General features: G+C 38.0%; 1 protein-coding gene across 2 annotated transcripts in view; it reads right to left on the minus strand.

The window, feature by feature from the left end:
• Positions 1-3180: 3180 nt before the first annotated feature.
• The window catches only part of LOC128015218 (ubiquitin carboxyl-terminal hydrolase 43-like), a 35228-nt gene continuing 12347 nt past the window's right edge, over positions 3181-26061 (minus strand). The window contains exons 2-10 of one of the 2 annotated variants that reach the window (XM_052598882.1): positions 20601-20763; positions 15617-15725; positions 12907-13007; positions 9550-9627; positions 9270-9399; positions 7042-7369; positions 6416-6574; positions 5895-6056; positions 3181-5734 (exon numbers count right to left, since the gene is read on the minus strand). In XM_052598882.1, coding sequence (XP_052454842.1) covers positions 4692-5734; positions 5895-6056; positions 6416-6574; positions 7042-7369; positions 9270-9399; positions 9550-9627; positions 12907-13007; positions 15617-15725; positions 20601-20763 — 2273 coding nt within the window. In that variant the 3' untranslated portion in view covers positions 3181-4691. Of the gene's footprint in view, positions 5744-5894; positions 6057-6415; positions 6575-7041; positions 7370-9269; positions 9400-9549; positions 9628-12906; positions 13008-15616; positions 15726-20600; positions 20764-26061 lie in introns of both variants that reach the window. The other variant, XM_052598881.1, reaches the window with a different exon arrangement.

Below are 26061 nucleotides of genomic sequence, written 5' to 3' on the forward strand. Positions count from 1 at the left end.
GTATAAAATGATGAGTCTTGACTGGTTTAGGATGACCACATACTTAGGGCATTATCTCAGTCAAGAATGAAATGCATCTGAATTAAACTAGGCATACATATTTAAAGGCATGCCTTTAACTAGCCAAATAATCATGGCAATAATGAAGACAGATAAATAACATTAAGAGAAAACTATCTAAAGGTAAATCTCTTCTGCTTCATGGTTAAACAAATTTATGGTTCAAATCAAGTGCTGAAAAAAGAGAAACTAGCCTTTAATTAGTGCAGACAAACTAATACCTGGAGGCGATGAAGACATCATCATGAGGATTTCTTTAGTGGTTTTTATATAAAAAGCATATATGATGTACAAGCCTGAACTTGATTTCTTACCTAAAAATGTAGAAGCTCATTAAATTTTCTTTTTCACCTTATAGTAGTGTAACTAGAACTTAAAGGCACTGATGGCCAAACAATAATCCAGAGACTTAAAAATTACATAATTATTCATATGGTGCAGCTGATATCAGCAGCCAATGAGCTTGCTACTCAACATTCAGATAATAAGTTAGTCCATGCTGTAGCAGTTGCAGCGCAATTTACAGCTTTAGAAACCTCCACATTCCCCAGCTCCACCTGTATTGATCGGCCACAGGGTGATTTCATGTCTGTTATGTATGGAGGTTATTTCATATGTTATATATGCAGCAACAGTATTTTTTACATGCTCACAGCAGCATGTCTGTGAAGTATCAGTACTTTTTCTGCTGCAGCATAGCAGATCTATTTCGCCAAGACCAAACCCATTTACATTGGAACAGGAACTTGGCAGTTATCTTAGTCTGTATGTACATGCATGGCTGAATTATTTTTTTGCAGACTTTTTTTTAGAGATGCCAAACATGTCAGAGATAATTACAGTTCTCTAGTGGGCAGACAAATCGAGCATCACTTTCTGTGATTATGGTGAGTTTGTCCTTGCACTTGCACTTGCACAATATTAAAACAATTATGACAGAATTCTAACATTCTGAAGTGCATAGTAAGTTTCTTTGAAGCAATTTGCATCCAAAATAATATAAATCAAGCCTCTGTGAATAAATACAAAAGGTAGAAATGCTGACACATTGACACTAAAGTCTACAAACTGAAGATCGAGACTATAGGGTAGTGCATGCTGATGAGGAATGGATCATGCTGCTCTCTGCATGCACTGTGAAGATTCCCTCAGGAACTGGAGCTATTGTAGCCAGCGCAGAAAGAGTGTTTCACTGTCAAAGTGTGAATGCCAATGTCTTTTTAATTTCAAAAATTATACAAAAATATATCAGTTGTTATTGTAGACACAGGTCCACATATAGTCATCTTGACAGCAGAACATTACAGTACCCTTGTGCAATAATCCAATGATAATTTGAATTTTACATATAATCTATCCCTACATATATACTGTTCCCAGATATATTATCCATAGATTTTTGTATAACATTTATATACATACAAACAAAGACATTACAAAATGTTTATAAAAAGTTGAATATAAATCATCTCAAAAACCAAATAATAAAAAGAGAACATTTCAGAGTAAGATCCTTCATTCATTTTCTTGTCAGTACAAGTGTTCATTATTTCAAGCATAGTGAAAATTAGGATTATATTGGAAGCATGGGAGTGGAAAAAAGAAATGCCTTTGTGGAGCCTTACCTGTGTCTACACAAATCCTGTTACATGCTGTGTAATTGCTGCTATTTGCATAACCCCTTTGACATACTCAACAGAATAACAGGGATGATAAGACATTGACAGAAGAAGACACAAACCGGTTTTCTACACAGATTTCATAAAAGTAATAGACAAAAAAATGCAATATAAAAGTATACACTTTCTTTTTTTCTTTTGACAGTGATGTCCTTTGTTCTGAGCATCTAGACAAAGTTTATGAGCACTGACACAAACAAAAGTTTTTTCATATCTTTGCTTATTCAAATCAACAAAAACTAATATAAATTGTGTGATATAAACAGCATATATGTACATTTTCCACCATTAGTAAACCTAATTCTACAGTGCAATTCAAACTTTACTGCATACAGTACCCAGGTTCACTGGGAAAACATGGCTGTGGCAACATTTCGGCCAGGTTATATTATGTTGCTTCTTGCACTCAAGCATATCATTTTAGCTTGCATCTACAAGTCTTCAAGCTCTTTTATTGTGACTTGTGTCTCAGCAGTGCTCCCGCGCAAGTGCGCCTCATCACATTTGCAATGTTGTACCAGGTAAGTTACAGAGCATGTTTACTTTATCAGATGGAGCATAATATATGGAGCTGGTCATGTAAACGCTATGTATTAGTTTACAAATCATGCAGTATGGTAAAAGCCTTCTGAGGTCATACCATAATATGTTGCAAGGAACTGCACAAAAATAAGTATTCATTAATAAATAATTAATATAATTTATGAATAATCTGCTCCTGTAATCATAATTTCGGGAGTTTTGCAAAAATGGAGGTAGAGGCATGTTTTTTAATGAGCATATGTTTGAAGAAATTCAGATAGATTTCAAAGAGATAAAAAAGACAGTGTTTTAGATTTGAGGATATTCCATATCATGTGCAATCATCAATAGGACACTTACTGTTTGGTCTATATCATGTTAGATTAATTTAAAACGCAAATGTATGATTTTTTTTTTTTTTTATATTTTAGTTTTAATTCACTCACAATCCCATTGAGAAAAAAAGGAGAAATTTAGTCTTTCATAATGTGTGATGCATGCTAAAGTGTTATGGTTTCAAAATAATTTGTTTTGCAGTGTGTATATAGCAGTAGTGTTTAATGAGCTGCATTTAAAACAGTTTAAATGCTTCTAGAGAGGGATACATAAGAATGTCTGTTTGTCTTGCCTTATTAATCAGATTAATGGACATAAAGACCCAATTTGTCCAAATTGGAAGGAGGCAATTTGAGTGTTATTACAAGCAATTAGAGCCAAACACAATGGGTGTCTTGGATTTATATTCTAAGGTCACTTTACTGGTTACATCGAGGCTTTTCTTTATTCTGCAGTCATTGGTATTTCTAGATCTCCACGTTATTTAAACATGTCAAACATTTTCAGATGAGCTAGATTAAAGGAATATTTCCTAAAAATTAATAACATAATTATTGTTTCAAAGCTTTCTTTTTTTCAGGTGTTGTTTTTTTTTTTACCCCTAAGGCGATTATCAGCAGAATATTCACACTGCTCTTCTTTTTCATACAATAAAAGTCAACAATGACTAGTTGGTGTCAAACTCAAAATATATCTAACAGCACACTAACAGTAGTCCATATTACATGTCTGATACATTTCAAGTGTTCTGAAGCCATATAATAACTTTGTGTAAGGAAAAAGGAAATGTAGGTCAATCATTATCCACTAATAATTTTGTGTTTGTTTACATTCTTCAGTCCAGTAAATCTTAAAATATTAATATTCCTACAATAGTTATTCTTACATTTACTTACATGTACAATAATCAAGGTTTCAAAGCAAAAAGACGTGCCACAATTTTTACAATTATACTAGAACCATTGTTCTCTATAAAAATACCATATACCATCAATCAGAGGGCAGAAGACTTGTGGAAGATTGTGTTAAACATGTAGAACAGGATTTAATAACATTTTGATTTGTTTATCATTTAGAGGCCCTAGTAAAATGTATGGCTCAAACAAGACACAGTAGGGGTTAATGGTGTCATTTTGGAGCATGCTGGTTATTTCTTTGAATAGGAAAGAGCAGCATGAGCATCCTGCTTAACATGTCCTTTTGTGGTCTATTGTATATATATATATATAAAAAGTCAGACATGTCTGGAACAACATGATGGTGAATAAACAATGACAGCTTTCATTTTTGGTGTACTATCGTTTAAGTTAAACAGGCTCTTGTTACTGCATTCAAACTGGGTTTAGGTGGTTAGGTTACAGATTAAAAGTGAGGTTATTGTGATTGTGCTTTTTATAAGTGACCCTGTTTTACTTAGCTGTTCTAATACATTGTGTTGTCAACATGCCATCCATTGAAATATATCTCACCTAAAGCACAAACATTTTAGATTCAGTTTGATTTCATACTTTTTAAAAGTCATTTTTATAATACAGATTTGTAAATGTCTAATTAATGCATAATGCAAAACAAGGAAAAATGAATAAGCTCTGTGTTTTGGTCTGAGAACACGTTTAAGTCAGACAATGGTGCAATAAATTCACTGAAAGTGCAAGAACTGACATCTTTGTTAAATGTCATGAAAACCCATGGGAGGTTAGCAGCCAGTCAGTACAATCGGCAGAATCATAAAAGATGAAACTAAAAAGTTATATAGAACTATTCCCTTCATGTATTACAGGTGATAAATCTATTTAGTGACACATAAAAAATCTAATCCAAGGCAAATAATTTTTCAATTCAAAATGATGGTGCAGAGGCCAGCGTATAATGTACTTCCAGTGCCAAAACACAAACTGACAATTAAAAAAAATAGCTCTGGTTCACAGGCACTTCATATAAGTAAACAAAAATACCATCCACTAGTTCCAAATGTATGTGCAACTTCATATTGTGCTGCCATCATTTCAAACCTATCTTTCTTACCATAGGTCTTACGTGGGTTTTTAGATATTCGCTACGCTGTTGTGATATTTGGGTGTAGTGAAGTAAGTCTCAGAAGCTTGATTCAGGTACTGCCTTCTTTCTGCCCAGTGAGTTTGTGCTGTAGCGTGTGCGTTGCAGGGTGGTCTGAGAGCCCCTGTCCATAGGAACACTCTGTGGCTTGGCCGCCAATGTGCCGTTCCTGTGTAAAGATGCACTTCTTCTTAAACTCAGATCAGCCTTGCTTTGAATATTGGAAGAACTTTGTGAGCGCTTGATGTCTGATGACCCATGAGTCACCTTGCCATTTGCAAATTCGCCACCGAGTCTGCTACGAACTTGGTTTGTGCTTTTAGCTTGAACTTCTGAAGTTCTATTGTGTGTCCCATTGGAGAGAGTATCTCCAGATGGACTCTTCACCTCTGCATCACCCCTTTTCACAGATTCACTGTCTCGAGACCTCCGAAGCGAGTCTTTCTTCATGAAACCGCCTTTAAGGAATGCAAAGACACTATCAGGACGTTTTGACTCCTGGCCCTTTCTCTGTTTCTCCTCTAGCTGGTCTTGCTCCTTGCTTGGATTATCCCTCTTTGTTGTTTCCCACCCTCTTGGACCACTGGAATTGGATTGGATCCCTGTGCCGGAGCCGTTTCTGGACTGCGATCGCTCCTGTTTCGATTTTCTGCTGCTCCGTCTGGTCAAAGTTCCATCTTCTTTTGGTCTACTGCTGCTGCTTGGTTGTTGGCCCATTGCTTTCTCTGAGCTACTTATTTCTTGACCCTGCGGTATTTTGAGATGCTCTAGAGGTCCGAGGCTGCCGTGGCTTGAAGATTTGGCTGTGGGTTTTTTTGTATCGTTATCTTTACCGCTTTCTTTATCTGAAGGACGAGTCATTAGGGCAACAATGGGGTCTTTGGTGCATCTTGGCCTTCTGCCAGATTCTAGATACTCCACCAGCTCTGCAGGAGCCTGGCCAGGATCTTGCTGGGCAGCTTTGTGGCGGTCTTTGTTTCCAAAGGACCATCGCAGTGGGAGCACCCTGGTTTTGGTGGGACTTTTCATGCTTACGCTACGCCCTTGGATTCCTCGCACGAAAGGTCTGCTTTCGAACCCACCTAAAGACACTGACATTTAATACAACATTTACCACATGCTGGAAAGACTTTACCACAGCAAAACAAGTGAAGAACTATGATGAAATCTCTGTCAAGGTGCATCATTTTTGTATTTGTATTTACATTTCGTATTTACAACAAACTTGCTGGCTAAACTCACCTCTCTCTCCCGTTGAGGGTTCATTTTGGAAGACGGGAGACTCTGGGGAGTCTGGGATGGAAGAAGGGCATGTTGTGGAAAACCGTGAAACCATACTTCCTCTTTTGCTATCACCATTCAAACGGATGAGCCAGTGATCTGACATGGAGGAGCTGATGGAACCTGCACAATGAGACAATACAGACAGTGGCTGATCCATGTTTCTCTCACTGACCCTTCATTTTGCATTGTATATGCAGAGGCATCTGATAAAATGAAAGAATGATAGGGAAGCGACAAGTGGAAATGAATTTTTGGGGCAATAAGCATACTGCAAGTACTGTCCATTGAGCTTCTAAGATAAAATGACTTGTACAACAGACAGAAAATCTGAACCTACACTCCAAATTCCGTAACTGGAACATTATCTCTCCTGTACATATCAGGAAAAAACTGTTTCGGCTACTTTCTATGTTGATCCTCTGTGGAAAAAGGTCAGTCAGCCTCCATCTGGAATGTAGCCACAAGGCTCATTTACTCACCTCTGACCGAGCTGTTGGCGGACCAGGGCGGGATGACATTTCTTCTCTGATAGAAGAGGATATACGCCCCCCGTGTGCACAGTTCCTCCTCTGGCACAATCTCTACACTGCTGTCGTCATAACTGTACCAGTGGCCATCCACTGAGTTCCTACAGTAGGCTGTTTTACAAAGACATATGCTGTAATCTGCTAGAATGGTGTATGTTATGTATGTACAAATCTTAAATAGAAATCTTTTCTAATATATATATTTATATATATTATTTATATTTATATAATATATATAATATATTTCTAATATTTCTAATATAAATCATTACTATCATTATTTTAATCAATTTAACATATCCTTGCTGAATAAAGGCATTCATTTCTATTAAAAAAGAATAGAAAAAATATGTTTAAAACATAATGTTCACCACATAATATTTAACACAATACATACGAATTCACCTATAATGCACGTATTTAAACTACATGACATTTACTCGACAAATAAACTACAGAGTGTTAAAAGTGTAAAAAAATATATATAAAAAGAAATAGAAATAGAAATATTTCCCAGATTATGTAAATAGAAAAATGCTTTTAAGATGGACAAACTACCTCCTGCTTCTTGCGCTCACCTGTGTAATGGCCTCCGTGCATGCCTCCGTGGTGGTTGCAGACTGCATACAGGTCGTAAAGGAAGTCAGTATCTCCATGTTTCCAAGTTGAAGGCCACGGGGCCAGATTCTTCATGCTCTGACTGCGTTTCACCACATGGGGAGTCATATCCAGACCACTTATAGGAAAGCGAATGAGGGTGGAGAGCTTGTTTCGCCGCTTGCCCACCTGCCGAAACCGCTTGAGGTGCAGGATGAGGATGTCAGGCAGGGTCCATAAGCTCATCTTCACCATCCCCTGCTGCATCTGCTTACAGTGAGGACACTTCCATGCATCGTCTGGTTCCAGCTGCAAGGGCAAATAGAAACATTTGCTTTAAACATAGTCTATTTCTCATGTGTGATGCATGTCACAGAAAACGTAGTCAGTCGATGTAGTTAGACAGCTACTCCCTATGTAAGATTATGAATAACATTCTGTTTTGGGTTTGTTGAAATGCAGGTTTCTCCATGGTCGACTAAAGCACGTTTTTATCTGAACCTGTTTAGTCTCAGTGTGTTGCGGTAAAACATCTATATCTCTGGAATCCACTCCTGCGAAACAAACTACATTCCAGTGAACATGCAGAGAGGAAAGAACAACACAACATCAATAAAATGTTATTTATATCTGCAAAATATTTAGAATGGAAAAATAAATAATTTAAATCCTGCTGGACAGTCATATCTCACATGCACTGCAAGTTAAAATCCTTTTTTCCCATAAGTGTAGTCCTGGTGGAAGTCTTTCCTCAGTAATGACATGACACTGTTAGAGGATCGATAATAATTTGTAGAGCCAATCATAATGAGGCAACTCTCAGGGGTTTATGGGTAAGATTTATCAAGTGGTCCTTGTCAAAAACAGGCAGTATACAGAGAAACTGAATTCAGAGTGACCTTTGTGGGATGTGAGAGACAAAGACAAAAGTAGGTGGGAGACCAGCTCCATTTGTTCGGCAAGAATAACCTTGAATATGAAATGTCTAACACCTTGACTTGCAAGTGTAGATTCTGCAGAGAACATTTTGTTCTGTATTATTTCCCACTAGTGTCAAAAATAACGTTTTTATTTAACAATTGCCCACCAGAAGTTATTCTTTGGTGCATTTTGATCTATAAGAGTGTTTTTTTCCCCTTTGCATACAAAAACACAGCATGTTGTCCATTTATGTGAAATACTTCAACTGAATAATTTAACTGAAATAAATTCTTAATCTGAACAATTATAACCGCTACATAAAATTAAATCAAAAGCTCTGAACATCCTAACAACATAATTGATTCAGATCCTAAGGAACCTAGCAACATAAATGCTCTGCTAGAATACAGATTATATAATTGGATGGCTCTTATGTTAAATTGTAGAGCTCTCTACATCACAAGAGATTTCGGTGTAATCAGTTTCCAGTATTTTTCTTCATGTTCATTTCATGTTTTAAGAGCTGATTTTAGTTTAGCTTTTCATCTGAACTCACTTTATATACTTAAACATTTGGCTCTGAGACAACAAATAGATGATAGCAACATGCCACTTCAGTGTCTGCAGAGGCACTATACTCATAACCAGACAGACCATAGAATAGAACATTAGAGAAAAAAAAAAAAAAAAAAAACTAATGATAGGTTAAAAAATAAATAAATAAAAGAATACATTTTCTGTGGTATTTTTCAGTCCTAGTTGAAGATTCAATCATTATTAAGTCCTCCCCATGTCTTTCTAACTCTACAATCTGCTTTTATTGTGGAACCTAAAGAGTGACCATTAAATACAATCACATTGTTACAAACTATTCATTTCTAATTCACATTTCTAATTCAAGTAAATGCTGTTCTTCCCCCCCCCCCCCCCCCCCCCCCCCCCAAAAAAAAAAGTATTACGTTTTTAACATTGATAATAATAAGGAATTTTACTTGAGCACAAATTCACCATACAATGATTCTGAAAAGATCATGTGACACTGAAGAATAGAGTAATAGCTGCTGAAAATTCAGCATTCTCATTAAAGGAGTAAATTATGTTTGTGAATATATTCAAATAGAAATAATTATTTTAAAAGTTAATTAATAGTTAATTCATATTTTAATAGTAATTTTCACATTACTGTTAATACTTATGCTGAAATGAATGCAGCCTATGCAGGTAAGAAAACAGTACAAAAAATAAAAATAAAAAAATAAATGGAGTGTATGATTGGAGGAGAGAGTACCTGCTCCTCTTTGGTGTAGAGCTGAAAACACTCATCCAGCGTGCAGCTGTGCTGCTGTACATGGTTCTGCTGCTGGATCTTCACACTCTCTGCATCCTCAATAACTTCCTCTTGAATGTTACCGAAGAGACTAAAGGAGATATGAATCACACAGGACTTATGACTTTCAAATGAGAAGATTCCTACTAATTCTGGGAATTTGACATATATGGTGGTTTTAAATGAAATGAATGTGTCTGCCTGTAAATAAGATCCCTATATGAGGCAGCATGTATCTTACCTCTCTTTGATTCTGTTCTCCCATTCAATCACAAGCTTCACATGCAGAGGACCACCAGGACCACATAATTTCAGGGCCCTGGGAGAGAAAGACACGATTTAAATAGTGAGTTTGGTATTCAGACGCTAGGGGGCAGACTACAATCAGTGTTGTGAAGCTTATTTTCAATTCTAAGTCACTACATACTTTGGCAAACTGACACTGCCATTCTGTTTTATTGTGCCATTGTTTTTTTTTTTTTTTATTATTTGTTGTAACTGTATTTACACTACTTTTCAAAAGTTTGGGGTCAGTAAGATTAAACATAATACTTTTATTCAGCAAGGAAACATTCAATTTATCAAATGAGACAGTAAAGAAATTTACAATATTACAAAACATTTTGATTTCAAATAAGTGCCATTCTTTTGAAGTTTCTATTAATCCAGAACTCCTTCACTAATATTAACAACCACATTTTTTTTTATAAAATAAAGTATTTTTACTACAATTTTATTAAAGGTTTAATTGTGGAGTAAGGGGCGGGGAAACAACCCAGAGGGGAGGTATGACATGAAACTGGGTCATGACCAGACACTATAACTATAACAATTATCTCTTACCGCTGTGATATGCCACTAATATAATTTTGTTTTCTAGAATATGTACTTTCACTTATTTTATCATTGCAAAACAAGACAAAAGTATGAAGAAAACAGAGGGAGAGAGAAAAGGCTATAACAAAAAAAAAAGTCACAGAACAATGAGCAGTTAATTTATCCTTTTAAATTGCTAGTCTTAAAATAGATTTTTATTACTCGTGTTAATTACCAGTATTATTCATCTATAGGTCTCACTCTCATTACAAGTCTTCAGACTTAAAAAATAAATCACTCATACAGTATATGGCCTAGTCACACAAACGACAATAAAGACCTGGCTAAAGCACAAGACAGAGTTCACAGCGTTGGTCCTCACTGTTCACCCTGTGCAATTTTGCAAACAAAGTTTTTCTGAGAGCTGGGATAAAGCCAAATTAATTCTGACATGCAGTCCATCTGCGTTAATTGCGATTGTTTCTGAGAGGATTTAAAGCAGGGAACAATAATGAAGACGTGAGGGGAATTCACTTAAATTCATCAACTCTGGTCTATTGAGAAGAAAGCTGTGACACACATGCGCAGGGGATTTCTTATCTTACGCCGAACAACTTATCTTGTCTTACACTGAACAATTTACCTCATCTCAACCTGAAATTTGGGGAGCTAACACACACACACACACACACTTTGTCTCTGGAGTTACCCTAAGACTTTGCATGCTTTTTCTCCATTCCCTGGACTTGGGTTTCGTATGAACAATCTATTTGATGATACAGTAAATGTTTGTGGCAACCATATGCTTCTTGTCATTACTTGGAAAATGTGGTCTTCTTATAGTAACTCAATCTTGCTTGTGAAACCTCTAGATGAATGAATACATCTTCAGCAGTGGCTGACAAACTTGATTAGTAGCATAGTTCAACTGCTGGCTTTCAGCGCACAAGAGCAGCAGCTTGCGTCAGTGAACAGCAGGTAAACCACATAAGAAATGAAATGTCTCTGCTATCATCTGAACATCATAATTTCAAATAAACAACCTGTTTATACAATGACAGGAATGGAAGAGATTGCAAAAAGGACTTGCTGGTATGAGCAGATACCTCTGCAGCATTCACATTTCTCAAATCTGCACCAAGCAAAAGGTACAGAGCTAGTAGCCTGGTGTAGTGATGCTATCAGATGGTAATACTATGGTGATTTTATTTTATGAGTTTGTTGTATAGAGGGGCTTAGAGATGATATTCTACTCATGCTCCGATTGTACAAAACTGTACAAAACTGTACAAAAAAGGAGGAAGAGGAGGGATGCCAAAAGAACTAACAAGATGAGGTAAGATGCTGGTTTTAGACCTTGGTATTAACTAGAAGATTAGATTGGTGTACTGCTCCCAAAATTAGGTTTAATAACTACATATACCATAGCACTTGAAATGTACAAAATTTTAACAAAAAACAACCAACCAAACATCTTTTTTCCAATTTCAAGAAAAATATGACCAAATGTGTAGTATGCAACCTAAAAGTATTGTAGAAAAATATCACAAATTATCGCAAATATCGTGAAATCTCCATGGGTTTGTTGTTTACGTATGTTAGATGCACCAGGACTTTCATGGTCACACCTCATGAGTCTCATTTAGCAGATTAATTATTTTTTTATTCTTATTCATATTTATTTTTAATCTAAAAATATTTTTTTTTTAGAAACAGTATTTTTCTAATAAATTATTATACACAAATTATTTTAGGTTTTCTTTTCAAACATGTATTTTAATTACATTTATTTTCATTATGATTTCAGGACAGCTGTATCACTCTGACATTTGTGACTTCATACCCCTCCAAAAATACTAAAATAATTCAGATTATGTAATTCAGAAACTTCTTATATTTGTGTCATTTCATCTATTACTGTCATACACAAACACACACACACACACACACACACACACACACACACACATAGCCTTCAAACCCCTTAGTTTGTGTTTTCATACACATTCTGCTCTAAATATCCTTTCCATTCTACTGAACTCTAATTTAAATATCAACTTTAAAGTCGAACACATTCACAAATAAAAACACCATAATTCTGTTATATTGACTTCAGAGGGAGGAAAACAGCCCAGAATAGCAGGCACAGAAGCGCACGAGGCTGCCGTCACGACTGTGGAACTGAGTTTTAAGCTCTTTAAATTGAGAAATGGATCATTGGCTTTGAGAATGTGTGTGATACACCTACAGCATTGAGAGGATGAGCTCTTCATGGTTTGGCTTGTTGGGTTTGTCTCTCTAGAGCCTCGCAAACAGGATGCAGAGGAGACGATACAATTAGTGCAAACTAGGTTAAAATACTGTGATGTGGGTGTTTGGAGACCAATTAAAAAGTTTAAAGCAGCTGGAGATATTAACTTCAGCGGCACTGATGAGCATTCAGGGTGTAAAGAAAACATTCTGCAGCAAGGAATTTCTCGACATACACTACAGTTCAAACGTTTGGGGTCAGTATGACTGCTTTTTAAGAAATTAATAATTTCCAATTTAGGAAAGGATGCACTCAATTGATTTAGCACTGTAAAAAAAAAAAAAAAAAAAAACTATTTTAAATAAATGTTATTCTTTCGAACCTTCTATTAATTAAATAATCCAGAAAAAAATGTATCGTGATTTCCACAAAAATATTAAGCAAGCACAACTGTTTCTACCGCCCCCAAACCTTCAAACAGTAGTCTGGATTTAGCGTTTCGTTTTTTTCGGGTGGGTTATGTGGGCTCACCTGTCCACGGTCGGGTGACAGAGAGGTCTGCTGTCGTGGGGAGACAGGTAACTGCAGGAAGCTGACCCACCCACCACACGCATCCTAAAGAGTTCAGCAGTCTGTGGAAGGCAAAATAAAGCTACTCATCACAAATGTGACATCAATGTATTGATATCCTCCAGCTTAATTTAACTAAAAGTCATTATATGATTTTTTTTGTTTTTATAAGGGTGTGAACAGTGTTGCTAGAAAGTTTGTGAACCCTTAAAATGTTCTGCTTTTCTAAATAAATATGACCTACGCTACCATTCAAAAGTCTAGGGTCATTATGTTTTTTCTTTTTTAATCAACAATGTTGAATTAAATTGATAAAAAGTGACAGACAGTAAAGACTTTTACATTGTTACAAAAAAAATTCACTTTCTATGAAAGAATCCTGCTTTTTTTTGCACAGTTTCCAGACATATTCAGAAAAAAAAAAAAAAAAAAAATCACTAACCCAAATGTTTGAACAGTAGTATGCATAAATCAGATCTGATCAGATCTGATAATTTTGATTTAAGAGTAAAACTTAGCCTTCAGAATCTGGTTTGAACACCTTGAATGACAATAATGGCGATCAAAGGTATTCTGTACCTTTTTCTGGACATCAGCCCTATTTATGCTTTAAGGTCATTATCTTGTTGCAGGACCCACTTTCTGTTGAGCTTCATTTCAAGTACTGATACCCTAAAACACAGGATTCATCTTTCCATCGATGATGCCAGTCCCAGAGACAGCAAATCAGCCCCATACAATAATAATGCCACCTTTAGGCTTTATGGTTGGACTGAGGGTAATATTATTGAATGCACTGTTTTGGTTTTTCCCAGATGTAATGATTCTCATTTAAACCAGTAGCTATATTTAGGCTGTCAAGAAGACATCCTTCTTATAATAGTCTTCTGGCTCACCCACGTGGTCTTTGGCAAACTTTAGATGAGTAGCTAGTAATATTCTTCTTGGAGAGCATGTGGCTTCCTCAGTGCTGTGCTGGCATGCATGACAGATCCTTAGATGTTCCCCTTGAGCCCTTCCTCGAGTATTACTTGTCTTGCTCCGAGAATAATTCTTGCTAAACAACCGCTCAAAGGTAAAGTTATATTGGAGCTGAGCTACTTCCCCTTGTATACTGTAATATGTACTGTACTCTGATAGTTTTGCAACATTTTTTAACGCTGACATTTTCTGGAAGTCCTCAGACATGTTCTCTATGTATGTGTTGATCAATGTTTCTATAAGAGCCTAAATTAAATATGTTTGTCATATAACCTGATTAAGCCTCTTCAGAAGAGATTAATTCAGTCAAAAATCATAATTCTGTCATTTATTTATTCTCTTGTTGCTCCAAATCCTTAAGACTTTAGTTCATTTTTAAAACACAAATGAAGTTATTTTTTAATGAAACCGGAGAGGTTTCTGTCCTTCCATTAAAAGTCCATTCCTCCTGAGATTGATTAAGAGATCATAAAACGATATATATGAATCAAGCTGTTTAACCCTTTAAGCTTCAGGTTTATGCTTTACCAAGACTTGCTAAATACAATTTTTACCCCATTAAACTGTATGTTATACTTCCTTGGAAATTCTGTCAATACATAAGTGTTAACATTTCAAGATATTGACATTCTAGCACCACTGCAAATAATGAAAACAGTTTCTTGAAAACATCACAGTTTTAAAAAAGGAATTTGCTTCTATCTTTCTCTGGGAATGACAGCAGAGTTATACTGGAACTGTGGAAGAGGAACACCAGGCTCTGAAGCTGGAGCTGTACTCAAGCGTACAGAGTGATAAATTAAAGATTTAATAGGAACAAATGAACAGTTGAAAATGGCAGCAGTCTTTTGTTTGAGAAGGTGAGTTTATATCGGTCCTTTAATTTATTACGCTGTGAAGACATTACAAAAACACAGCTCTGCTCTCTGCTGTACTGGCCAATCTGTTGTACTGAACCAATTAGGAGACACTGTAAGAGCTCTTGTGGCGTTCTCTCATTCATTTTCTGAAATACAGTCTAACACATTTAGATTGTTGTGCAGCGCAAGGCTCCTATACAATCTATCAGGTCTAATATTGTAAGCAAAAATAAGTTGTGAGAATTAGCATAGAAAAACAAAACAAAGCCAGTGAACAGGACTGCTCTTATCCAGTTACATCCAGTTTCAAAGACTTTGTTCAAAGTTGCATTTAATGTGTTAGTTAATTCGATAAATGTAAACTGTCAGTAAAACATATTCATATGACACATATAATAAGGTGATTAAAATGTATTTTACATTTTAACTTAAGATGATTGCCTAACTTAGCCAAGTTAAACTAGTCTTTCTTTTTGGGAAAGCAGACACATTTACAAAGTATAATGACATTCCTGCATATTTAAACTTACAAGGAAATAATCAAGTTCTTCAAGTTTGTATTTAATAAGTGAAAAATACTCTATACTCGTGGCCATCTCTCTTTCACCTCATATCTCCATCTCGTGTTCAACTCATTAGTCTCTATGATTATCCTTCTCCCATGTGCGTATTTAAGCTTGCAGGGAGAGCGGTGTCATAATTGCCGAGAGGCTTCTGTGATAATAAAGAGATTCGGTATCCTATAATTACTTTAACTATAACCACAGCAAATGAAGCGAACATCAAAACCTGATAGTAGTCATTTATGTTCAACTCACATGTGCACTCACCTTTATGATTGCATTTTTTTTAAATAAGTAAAGCTTATTGCAGACACTCTGTTGCAGATGAGCCCAAGACAGAGTCTTTTCTACTCTCATCAGGAATGGAGGCCCAAACCTATAGAGAAAAAAAAAACATGATTTAGTAATTTTTTACTGTGTTGAACAACCATCTGTCTATCTATCTATTTATCAATCAATCAATCAATCACCTTTATTTATATAGTGCTTTAAACAAAATACATTGCGCCAAAGCACTGAACAACATTCATTTGGAAAACAGTGTCTCAATAATGCAAAATGATAGTTAAAGGCAGTTCATCATTGAATTCAGTTATGTCATCTCTGTTCAGTTGAAATAGTGTCTGTTTTAATTTGCAATCAAGTCAATGATATCGCTGTAGATTTATCTATCTATCTGTCTGTCTGTCTGTCTGTCTGTCTATCTATCCCTAGTCTAAGATTATCCGACCATTTGATGCATATTTTAATATATGTATGGCAATCTGATGCATAAGAGAACATATGTATATTTAAAATATGCACTTTCTCAATCCAGCAAGCTCTAATGTGATTTGTTGACTTTGCAAGAAGGAGAGGACACATGGTTTTCTTTTTAACAAGTCATGCTTTCAAGATTCTGTTCTCTGTGATAGTCTGTGGATAGTCTAGATAGTCTGTGGACATTCTGGATGTGTTAAACAATTTTTACTCCATTATTTTTAATTATATGCTAATAAGCATATACTTCCTGGAATATTTTGTCAATTCATGAGTGACAACATTTCAAGATCTTGACATTCCAGCACCACTGAAAATAATGACAACGTTTTCTTGAAAACATCATATTTTTGGGGGGTGGATTATCGCATTAACCGAGTTTTGAAAAATAATTTGTTTGTTTATTTCTCTGTGATTGACAGCAACACGAGTTATACTGGAACTCACTTTCACTTTCTGACTAGATGAGCAGTTATTAGCCAGAATAAGCTGTAGAGTGGTTTATGTTGTTTAATCTGGTTACTTAATTAGCTTACTTTATTTGTCCCTGTAGTGTAGAGAAAGTGAATTTGCAGAATTTTTAAAATACACACACACACACACACACACACATATATATATAAAATAAATGAGTGAGTGAATGGCCAGACCAGCTGGTCATCATTTATAAACTATTTAAAACAACAACAACAACAAAATACAACATAGAAGACAATATAGTCAACCAGATAGCATGAATTCTGTCACGCTGTCTAGTCTCTGTTTCCCTGGGTGTCCACTAGTGGACTCACTTCCCCTTAGGCACTTCACCGTAAGCACTAGAATTCCACTAGTCTTATCCTTTCATCACAGTAATTGCACTCCTGCTAATTGCACCAGGTGCCTTCAACTAATTGCCATTAGCCTCCCTATATTTACCAGTCTTTTCCTGTTGCCTGGATGGAGTCCTTACCTTTTGTGATCCCAGACTTCTCGTCCCTGAGATTTCTTGTCTTCCTGTTCCCTTTCCTTTTCCTTCCCTGTTTGTTTTATTTTGGACTGCATTCTGGTTTTGACCCTGGCTTGTATTGACTTCGATTTGGATTACCCCATCAAATCATACCTGCATTTGGATCTATCTCTCTCCCTGTGTTTTACAGAAGGACTCCATCCATTAGATCCAATGGTATGTCTTTTCATGTTTTCTCCCCAACCACTGAGTGGAATAGGAGTGGTTTTGAGGGAACCCGCCTGGTTGTTTTCCGTGGGACCAGGGGAGGTCACAAAGGAGTTAGTGGTCAAGAGGAGGTCCAGCATCGCTCTCCACCATGGCCACCCTTCGACCCTGGGCATGTGTGGAACAGATCGGAGCCACCGTCTCACCATGGCAGACGGAGAGGGGAGAGGAAGCGCATTGTCAGCCAGCCCAGCGCCGCTGCCCAAGATGGCCACCAGCCCAGCGCCGCTGCACAGAATGGCCGCCGACCCAGGGCCACTGCCCAGGATGGCCGCCAGCTCAGCGCCACAGCCCATGATGGCCGCAAGTCCAGCGCCACTACACAAGATGGCCGCCAGCCCAGCACCTCAGCACAAGGTGGTCACCAGCCTAGCGCCACAATGCAAGATGGCCGCCAGCCCAGCACCACAGCATAAGATGGTCGCTAGCCCAGCGCCACTGCCTAAAATGGCCACCGGTCCAGTGCCACGGCCCAGGAAGGCCGCCGGTCCAGAATCAGGTTTAATCACCGTCGACCTTCCAGAGTCAGGGCTAGTCACCGTTGACCTTCCAGAGTCAGGACTAGTCACTGTTGACCTTCCTGAGTCAGGACTAGTCACCGTTGACCTTCCAGAGTCAGGACTAGTCACTGTTGACCTTCCTGAGTCAGGACTAGTCACCGTTGACCTTCCAGAGTCAGGGCTAGTCACCGTTGACCTTCCAGAGTCAGGGCTAGTTACCGTTTACCTTCCAGAGTCAAGTCACCAGTGATCTTCATGAACAAAGGAAAGTCAAGATTGATCTTCATGAACAAATTCAAGTCACCATTGATCTTCATGAACAAATGCAAGTCACCAATGATCTTCATGAACAGAAACAAGTCACCAATAATCTTCATGAGCAGAGTCAAGTCACCAATAATCTTCATGAGCTGAGTCAAGTCAGCATTGATCTTCTGGAATCCAGTATAAACACCATGGGATTACCAGAGTCTCGTCACTTCTCTGATGAACTACCAGAGCCTCCCCACGTCTCTGCTGAACTATTAGAGCCTCTCCACGTCTCTGATGAATTACCAGAGCCTCTCCACGTCTCTGCTGAACTACCAGAGCCATTCAATGTCTCTGCTCAACTACTAGAGTCTCTCCTCGGCTCGGCTGATCTACCAGAGTCTCTCCTCGCCTCTGTGGAACTTCCAGAGTCTTGTCACGTCTCAGTCGAACTCTCTGAGCACCCGACTGATCCTGTTGTGGCCACGGAGGCTACCCTTAACTTGTTCATGTTCTCTGTTTCAGACTTGCCCAACCAGACTTGTCCTCCCACGGATGAGGTGGTCTTCTGCTCACCCCTGGGGGGCGTCTGTTTTGACCGAACGGATGTGTTGGTCTTCTGCTCCGCCCTGGTGGGCGTCACGTTATGTCCTTCCTGGACTTGTGTTTTTGTGGTTGTTTTGTTTTTGTTCTTCTGTCTGTTTTCCACCTATGGACCTCCGTCCCTCCCCCTGATCCTCCGCTGCTCCACCTCCCTCCTGTGTTTCTTGTCTGTGTCTTTCTTTCTGTTTCCCTCTAAGGACCTGGCCCTCCAACCCCCCAAGGGATGTTATTAGCATCCCTATATTTACCAGTCTTTTCCTGTTGTCTGGATGGAGTCCTTACCTTTCGTGATCCCAGTCTTCTTGTCCTTCCTGTTCCCTTTCCTGTTGCTTCCCTGTTTGTTTTATTTTGGACTGCATTCTGGTTTTGACCCTGGCTTGCTTTGACTTTGATTTGGATTACCCCATTAAATCATACCTGTATTTGGATCTATCTCTCTCCCTGTGTTTTACTGGATCGCGATCGTCACAAATTCAAAAGCACTCACAATATTATTTACCTTAACACTCTCTCTTTGTAAATACTCATTTGGCAACATAGTCCCTAAGAATTCACTTGACAGTGTTACCACTTTCCTCACTTATGCGAGACTACTACACCAAACAAATAAGCACTCTGCAAAACAGTCAGTTTCTCAGAAATCAGATATTACAGGGAAACTGACAACATTGACAACATTGGTTGAATTAGAAGTGGTTGACATCAGACTGATCTGGCAAACAGAGCAATATCTTAAAAGCGCCTCAGAGTCAAAGCATTCTCTTTAGGAAATTCAACCTGCGAATGGATTTAAAGTTGTCTCTACACATTAAGTTGGCACAGGAAAATTACACAATTCACCTTTAAAACACCCTATCAGCTTGAAATTTGAAACCTACTTTTTTTGGTACAGCTCTTTTATCTTTTGTTGCGAATGTTGAATCAGTGAGACTTCTCCTCTATCAAATGTGGGCCAGAGGCTGCAGGCATCTGCCATTAAGGTGCAGTACACAAACACTTTCTTTCGCTTTCTCTCCTCTCTTCTTTAGGCCCTAAAATGTCATCTTGACATTTATAAGTGTTTCAGGGGAATACCCGTCATCTGTTTCCACCCAAAGCTCTGTGTCCATGAGTGAGGGAGCGAGACTGTGTGCAGCTCTGATTGACATCTAGAGGTTAGTGACGAAGACTGTGGCAGATGCAGGACTCCCCAGAGTCCAGGCCATCAGTGCAGCTGGAGGTGGAGCAGGCAAGAGGATTCCTGTGCTGCAGTTTACTTACTTAGATTATTGATTCTGACAGAGCTGACTGATTAGCTATATGAATTAATGTCTTTGTGCATCTTGAATTGCCTCTTGTAGCAGTATTTCTAAAAATCATTTTGAATGAATCACTTGACAAGCACAAGCACATTTGGGAGACTGGACCTTTACGATGCAGGATAGACCTGGATTTCAAATGTTTTATTAATCGCATGGTGATGTTCTACAGGAACCAACAACTATAACAAAGGACTAAATGCTACAGCATTACGATTCTATGCATTATGAATATACATTTAATAAAAACTCAATAAATGACTTATATTTTCATACATACATAAAGTAATGTATATTTGTAAATGGGTAAAACAAACAATTTTTATTATTACATATAAACAAATGAATGTTATTACATATAAAACTGAATTTATTATATTTAACAAACGCAACACTTTTCAAAAGTTTGAGGTCAGCGCAATTTTATATGCTTTTGAAACAATAGAGTAATAGATTGCATGAATTTGTTCATTGTATTTATTAACAGGTCTTCAAGGGTGGTAATGGTGGCACTGCAAACCATTTTTTTGTGAAAAAACAAAAACAAAAACTAATACTTTAAACAAAAGCACAATATCAAAATATAATAATATTGTTGAATGGCCTTTGTTTTAATATGTAATTACCTTGTAGCTTGTTGGCCAGACCCAGCAACATTGCAGATTAACAGAAGGATCTTTGGAGAACCACCCTGATTCAAGAATTCTGACGATAACGTCCCTGATGGTGGTAACCTGTAACCTTCGGGATCTGCAGTGTATGGCGAGGAAGGGAGGGAGTGATGGAACCCTACAAAAGAAAAAAAGAAATAAGCATGTTATTAAACACTCTTAGTGATTTAAATTAGCACTGTATAATTATTAACAACTAGAACTTTGTACAGTACATAGAGTATTTCAAGCCTTCAAAAAACATACAAATCTAAAAAGGAAGATCAATTCCGTTTCATACATTTACAGTATGTACAAATTCGGTAGCATTTAAATTTGTACACTTTTATAGGTAACCTACTTCACTCTTCATCCTGCCTAATAGTGTCCCTTAGCTGCTCTAAAATCACTGTAAAGCACAGCTTCTTGGGGCTTACTGCATTAGTACTGACACTGAATATGTAAACGTAGGTGGTCACACATTAATGTGCTCTTGGTGATTTCAGTACATGACTTCTAAATGACCCTTTTTTGCAGCTAAGTTTGAGTTTGAATGGAAAGTGGAGGGAGAATTGTGACTGTTATAGTATGTAATATGTTGTCTTCAGAAGATCAGTCGTGTTTTTTATAAGCTGTATCTTGTGTATCAGGATGTGTAGACATTTAGTACTAAAAACATGTATCATTTTCACATTTTTCATCATACATGCAGGATGTCATACACAGTCCTAAGCATGAAAATCTTTTGTACCTCTACATTACTTAATTTAAAATGAACAGGTTACTTTAAATGTTAATGTCTTTCTATAGCTGTGACTGGTAATATTTGAATGGGAAGAACAATGTGTATCTTAAGGCAAACCTTTGGTCTAAATATAGTTTTGGAGGAAAATTTCAAATATAATTCCTATAGCCCTATTTGGAGGGTAATTGTTTCTCATAGGGACATAGACTAAGTCAACATTTACTATTTTCAACACTTTATTGCCATCCAAATCTAGAATACCAGTTTTTTTCACCCACCACCCATGTACAAAATAAATTATTCTTATTATTCTGAGCATATGACATTTTATTTACAGCAGACAATCATGCGACTGACCACGTTAGCAGTGTGATCACAGAACTAACTCCTCCATCGAGAAATCTTCAAGAGTATGTCAAATGTTTGGTGGAAACAATAAAGGTTAAAAGGGCCACATAGTATGTAGTGTAAAGGTAATTTTATTAGTATTATGAAGTGTTACTTGTCAATATTAAGTGCTCATTTTCACATAACATCGTTGTACCACTATACACATCCATATAACCTTTCTAGTACACATAATATTACTGTACGACTCTATATTGTAATTCTACATAACACTTCTAGTACAAGTAACATTACTGTACCACTATACCTGTAAATGTTCAACCAGCTTTTACATAACTTTTAACCTTGAAGCTTAACTAATGACTGCTAATATCCTTACAATGTCTTGGATTATGTGCACTTTAGATGTTGTGAAGATTACAGATGGGCATAATTAACTTTTCAAAAAAATAAGTAAGGAGACCATCCTACTACCCAACCAAGCATGATGTGGTCTCATGATCAATCCACCCCAACTAAAAACTCTCTCTACTGGTGCAGAGGAAGCGGGGACTGACAACAGTTATGTGCCAGGGGAAGAAAGCTGGATCAAATGCCATATAAGTTTAAATGCATTCTGTCAGACATTTTTTTTTTGGGGGGGGGGGGGGGGGGGGTTGTTTAGTGTTGAGACAGTCAGTCTGTGTTTGTATTCATTATATAATTTAATTAAACAATATTTGTTTTTTGTTTTCTGTGACCATTTTGTCCTACTTTGTAAAAATAACACAGTTGAGAGAAATAATGTAGCAATGTGGCTTTCTGGAAAGCGGGATCACTACAGGCGGATGGCAGGAGGGTAACTTAAGGCCGGTGACACACTGGCTGCGTGGCTTCTCTGCTGCTTGCCAGAAACGTGGTGGCTGCTTCGCGTTTTCTGTGTCTTTACACACCAGAAGCGTGCCTGCACGCGGCGCTTGGCACGCTGCTGCGGCTGTAGGTGACATAGAGGGAGGCCGCCAAAAAACCAGGCTCTTGTCTTCATGACAACAATATCAAATTTTTTATTTTTTTTTTACACACCTACTGATAGGACACCGTCAACAGTATTGACGGCAAAATAGAGTATGTTTGACAGGTGCAATACTTTCACGTGTCGCGTGAAAAATAGGCATCGGTTCTATTTCTAGCATGCACGGGTTTTCCGCGCGTCTCACGCAGGCAGTCTGCAAGATCTAACCTGTTAACATGGGAGCCGAATTAAAAACAGACACGCCACGCAGCTGAGACGCTTGCGCCACGCATCCAGTGTGTTGCTGGCCTAACGTCTCACGTCAAAAGAAAATCACCAGTCATTGGATGTGTCAATCATACATCAATTTAAATAAACATTAACATACAGTAATAATCATGAAATATTTTGATTGGGACTCGAGTGGACTCGGGCATAAGTCCGATTCCTAATATGTTCGAGTCAGAGTCAATACCCGAGTCAAAATGCACACGAGTCCATGACAAGACCGAGACCATTAAAATACGGTCTCGAAACCGAGTCCAAGACCGAGTCTCGAGTACTCAACACTGCTTCAGTGTCACATGATCTTTCAAAAAACCCTTCTAATATGCTGATTTTGTATTTCTCCTTATTATCAATGTTGAAAACAGCTGTGCTGTTTAATAAATTTGCACAGACTGATAATTTTTTTTCAGTTCAAAAGGATAGCAGTTATTTAAAGATTTATAAATTTATACATATACTCTCTTTTTCCAATGTTAATGTCTTTACTGTTTTTATCAATTTAATGTATCCTTGTTGAAATAAAGTATGCATTTCTTAAAAAAAAAATGAATGGAAGTCTACTGTACATTTAAGCTTTTAAACCACTAAGTAACATGAAAAACATTTGAGTTTAGCCTTCCAATTCATGTACAGATTTGATTCTACATACAGTATGAATACAGTTTAACCTGAAAATTACTGTATGACAGACACCATCAAATAATTCTGGATAAATACTGGTTCTCTTTAGCAATCCAACGAGACATCATGTTTAAAATACTTATGTATCCCCTTTTCATGGCAGGATGGAAGTGGTTTCTCTCTCACTATCTGATTCGCTTTCTATCACATCCTCGCAGCAGGCGTCAGTCCTCAGAGGCTCATTTGAGGGCCAGCTGGAGCAGATTGAAGTGGGGAACTGTGAGCTTGTGAGAGCCTTAATTAAACTTGGCCCTCCCTGACACTGTCACGTTCATGAACTTTGTTTCCTTTTTTGGTCACCTTCCTAGTTTTGGTTAATTGATTCCTCCCACCTGTTTCCAGTTCCCTCATCACCTCCTGATTGTTTAAATACCCGTTCTGTTGAGTTCTCTCTCGTCCGTGATTGTTTGTATGTTTAGATGTTTGAATGTAAATGTATTGTAACCTGATCTGAGTGTTAATGCTAAATGTAATCTTGTATATTGTCTGTTTTCCCCTTCTTCATCAGTAAACTCATTATTTGTTCCAGACCCTCTTCTTGCACTTTGTTTTACGTTTAGCACTACCTTAGTTTGTAACAGAATCACGGACCTAAACAGTTGAGTTAATTTAGCGGCGTTTTTTCTTTCATTTATTTATCTTTTTTTTTCTCCTCTCCCGGAATGGCCATCCCAGCAGTCTGTCTCCTATGCCTGGAGCAACTGGACCGTTCGCTGGAGGACCACAACAGGGACTTTTTAGATCTGGCGTGCCTTACTCACTTCCCCGACCATAAGGTGTAAGGCACGCCTACCAGCGAACGGTCCCCGAGAGGATTTCGCCGCTTTTGTGGAGTGGGTGCTGGAGAAAAACGGATCTTCATGGACCGTCAGCACCGCCGAAGAGGATGTCTCCAGCCCCACTCCCGACCCAGAGACCAGCCAGCCACCATCCCGACACACGGAGCCAGAGCCCACCGCAGCCGCAGAGCCCGAGCCATCCGCTGACAGGAAGCAGGATCTCGAGAGCGCGACTGACCAGGTGTGAGCCGGCAACACCGTGCATCGTGGGAGTCCTCGTGGAGATCGAGGGCATGGAGGAAAGCCCTGCCCACACTCCTGCGACTGAGGGTGAGCTGTATGCAGTCTCTGTAAATCATATGGAGCAAGTTCTGGATCTGATCGACTGGTCTATGGAGGTAATCCCTAATTTTCCTGTTTCCCCGCTGGTACCGTCCAGCCCTGATCCCCCTGTATACCCTCTCAGTCTCCCACTCCTACCTCCTCTGCTCCATTTCCGCTGGTTCTATACAGCTATGAATTTTATGTATTTCCGCTGGTTCCGCCCAGCCCTGAGTTTTCTGTTTCTCCGCTGGTTCCGCCCAGCCCTGAGTTTTCTGTGTCTCCGCTGGTTCCGCACAGCCCTGAATTTTCTGTGTCTCCGCTGGTTCCGCCCAGCTCTGAATCTTCTGTGTCTCCGCTGGTTCCGCCCAGCTCTGAATCTTCTGTGTCTCCGCTGGTTCCGCCCAGCTCTGAATCTTCTGTGTCTCCGCTGTCTCCGCTGAAGTAAAATTCATTACTTCAGACTTATGTGCCCTCTAGAAGCTTGCATTCTGCAAGTGAACATCACTTTATTGTGCCATCCCAAAGAGGCACAATATCACTTTCATATTAAATGTTCCGTCCTGGTGGAACTCAATACGAGTCATCAGCCATCTTCAAGAACCGGCTAAAAACACATCTCTTCCATCTTTATTTGACCATCTAACTCTAGCACTCTCTATTCTAATTCTATTCTTGAAAAAAAGAATACTCTACTCTTTGAACTGCAGGAACAACATCTGCTCTGTCATTGTTTTATTGTAAGGCCAAAAGAAGGAGCCAACAGCTTCTTAATAACGTACCTCTTTCACAGCAGTTTTACTCTTTGCATATACTAAAAGACTACTTACTACTTTTATTTTAGGGACATTACATCACACAACATTACTAATTATGCATAAAATATCCCAATTTGTAATATATGTAATATAATAGAGGCATTCTCAAAATTTTCTTACAAAAATGTGCTGTTTAAAAACACAGCCATTTTAAAATAGTGTTTTATAAGCTGTGACAATTGCAGAGTGACAAGACACCAACTCAAATTTTAGTGCTGATCGGTAACTGTCACTTCTAATGAGACAGAGAGTCTATGACAAACTGTCGCTAAAGCTTTCGCTGCAGAAGTAGCTATATGTGTATAAATCATGCCTTCAAGCAAAGTCAGCAAAAAGTTATTTATAACTCAATTTAAAGTGTCTCACAGCTAGATGAACACTCTTAATATACTGCACATTATAATAGAAATAAGGCCCAAGACAGAACTGGGCAGCACTTGTTTTCTGATATACACAAGCTGTAATT

This window comes from Carassius gibelio, chromosome A6 (genome assembly GCF_023724105.1).
Source record: "Carassius gibelio isolate Cgi1373 ecotype wild population from Czech Republic chromosome A6, carGib1.2-hapl.c, whole genome shotgun sequence".
In the NCBI taxonomy this organism is placed as follows: Eukaryota; Metazoa; Chordata; class Actinopteri; order Cypriniformes; family Cyprinidae; genus Carassius; species Carassius gibelio.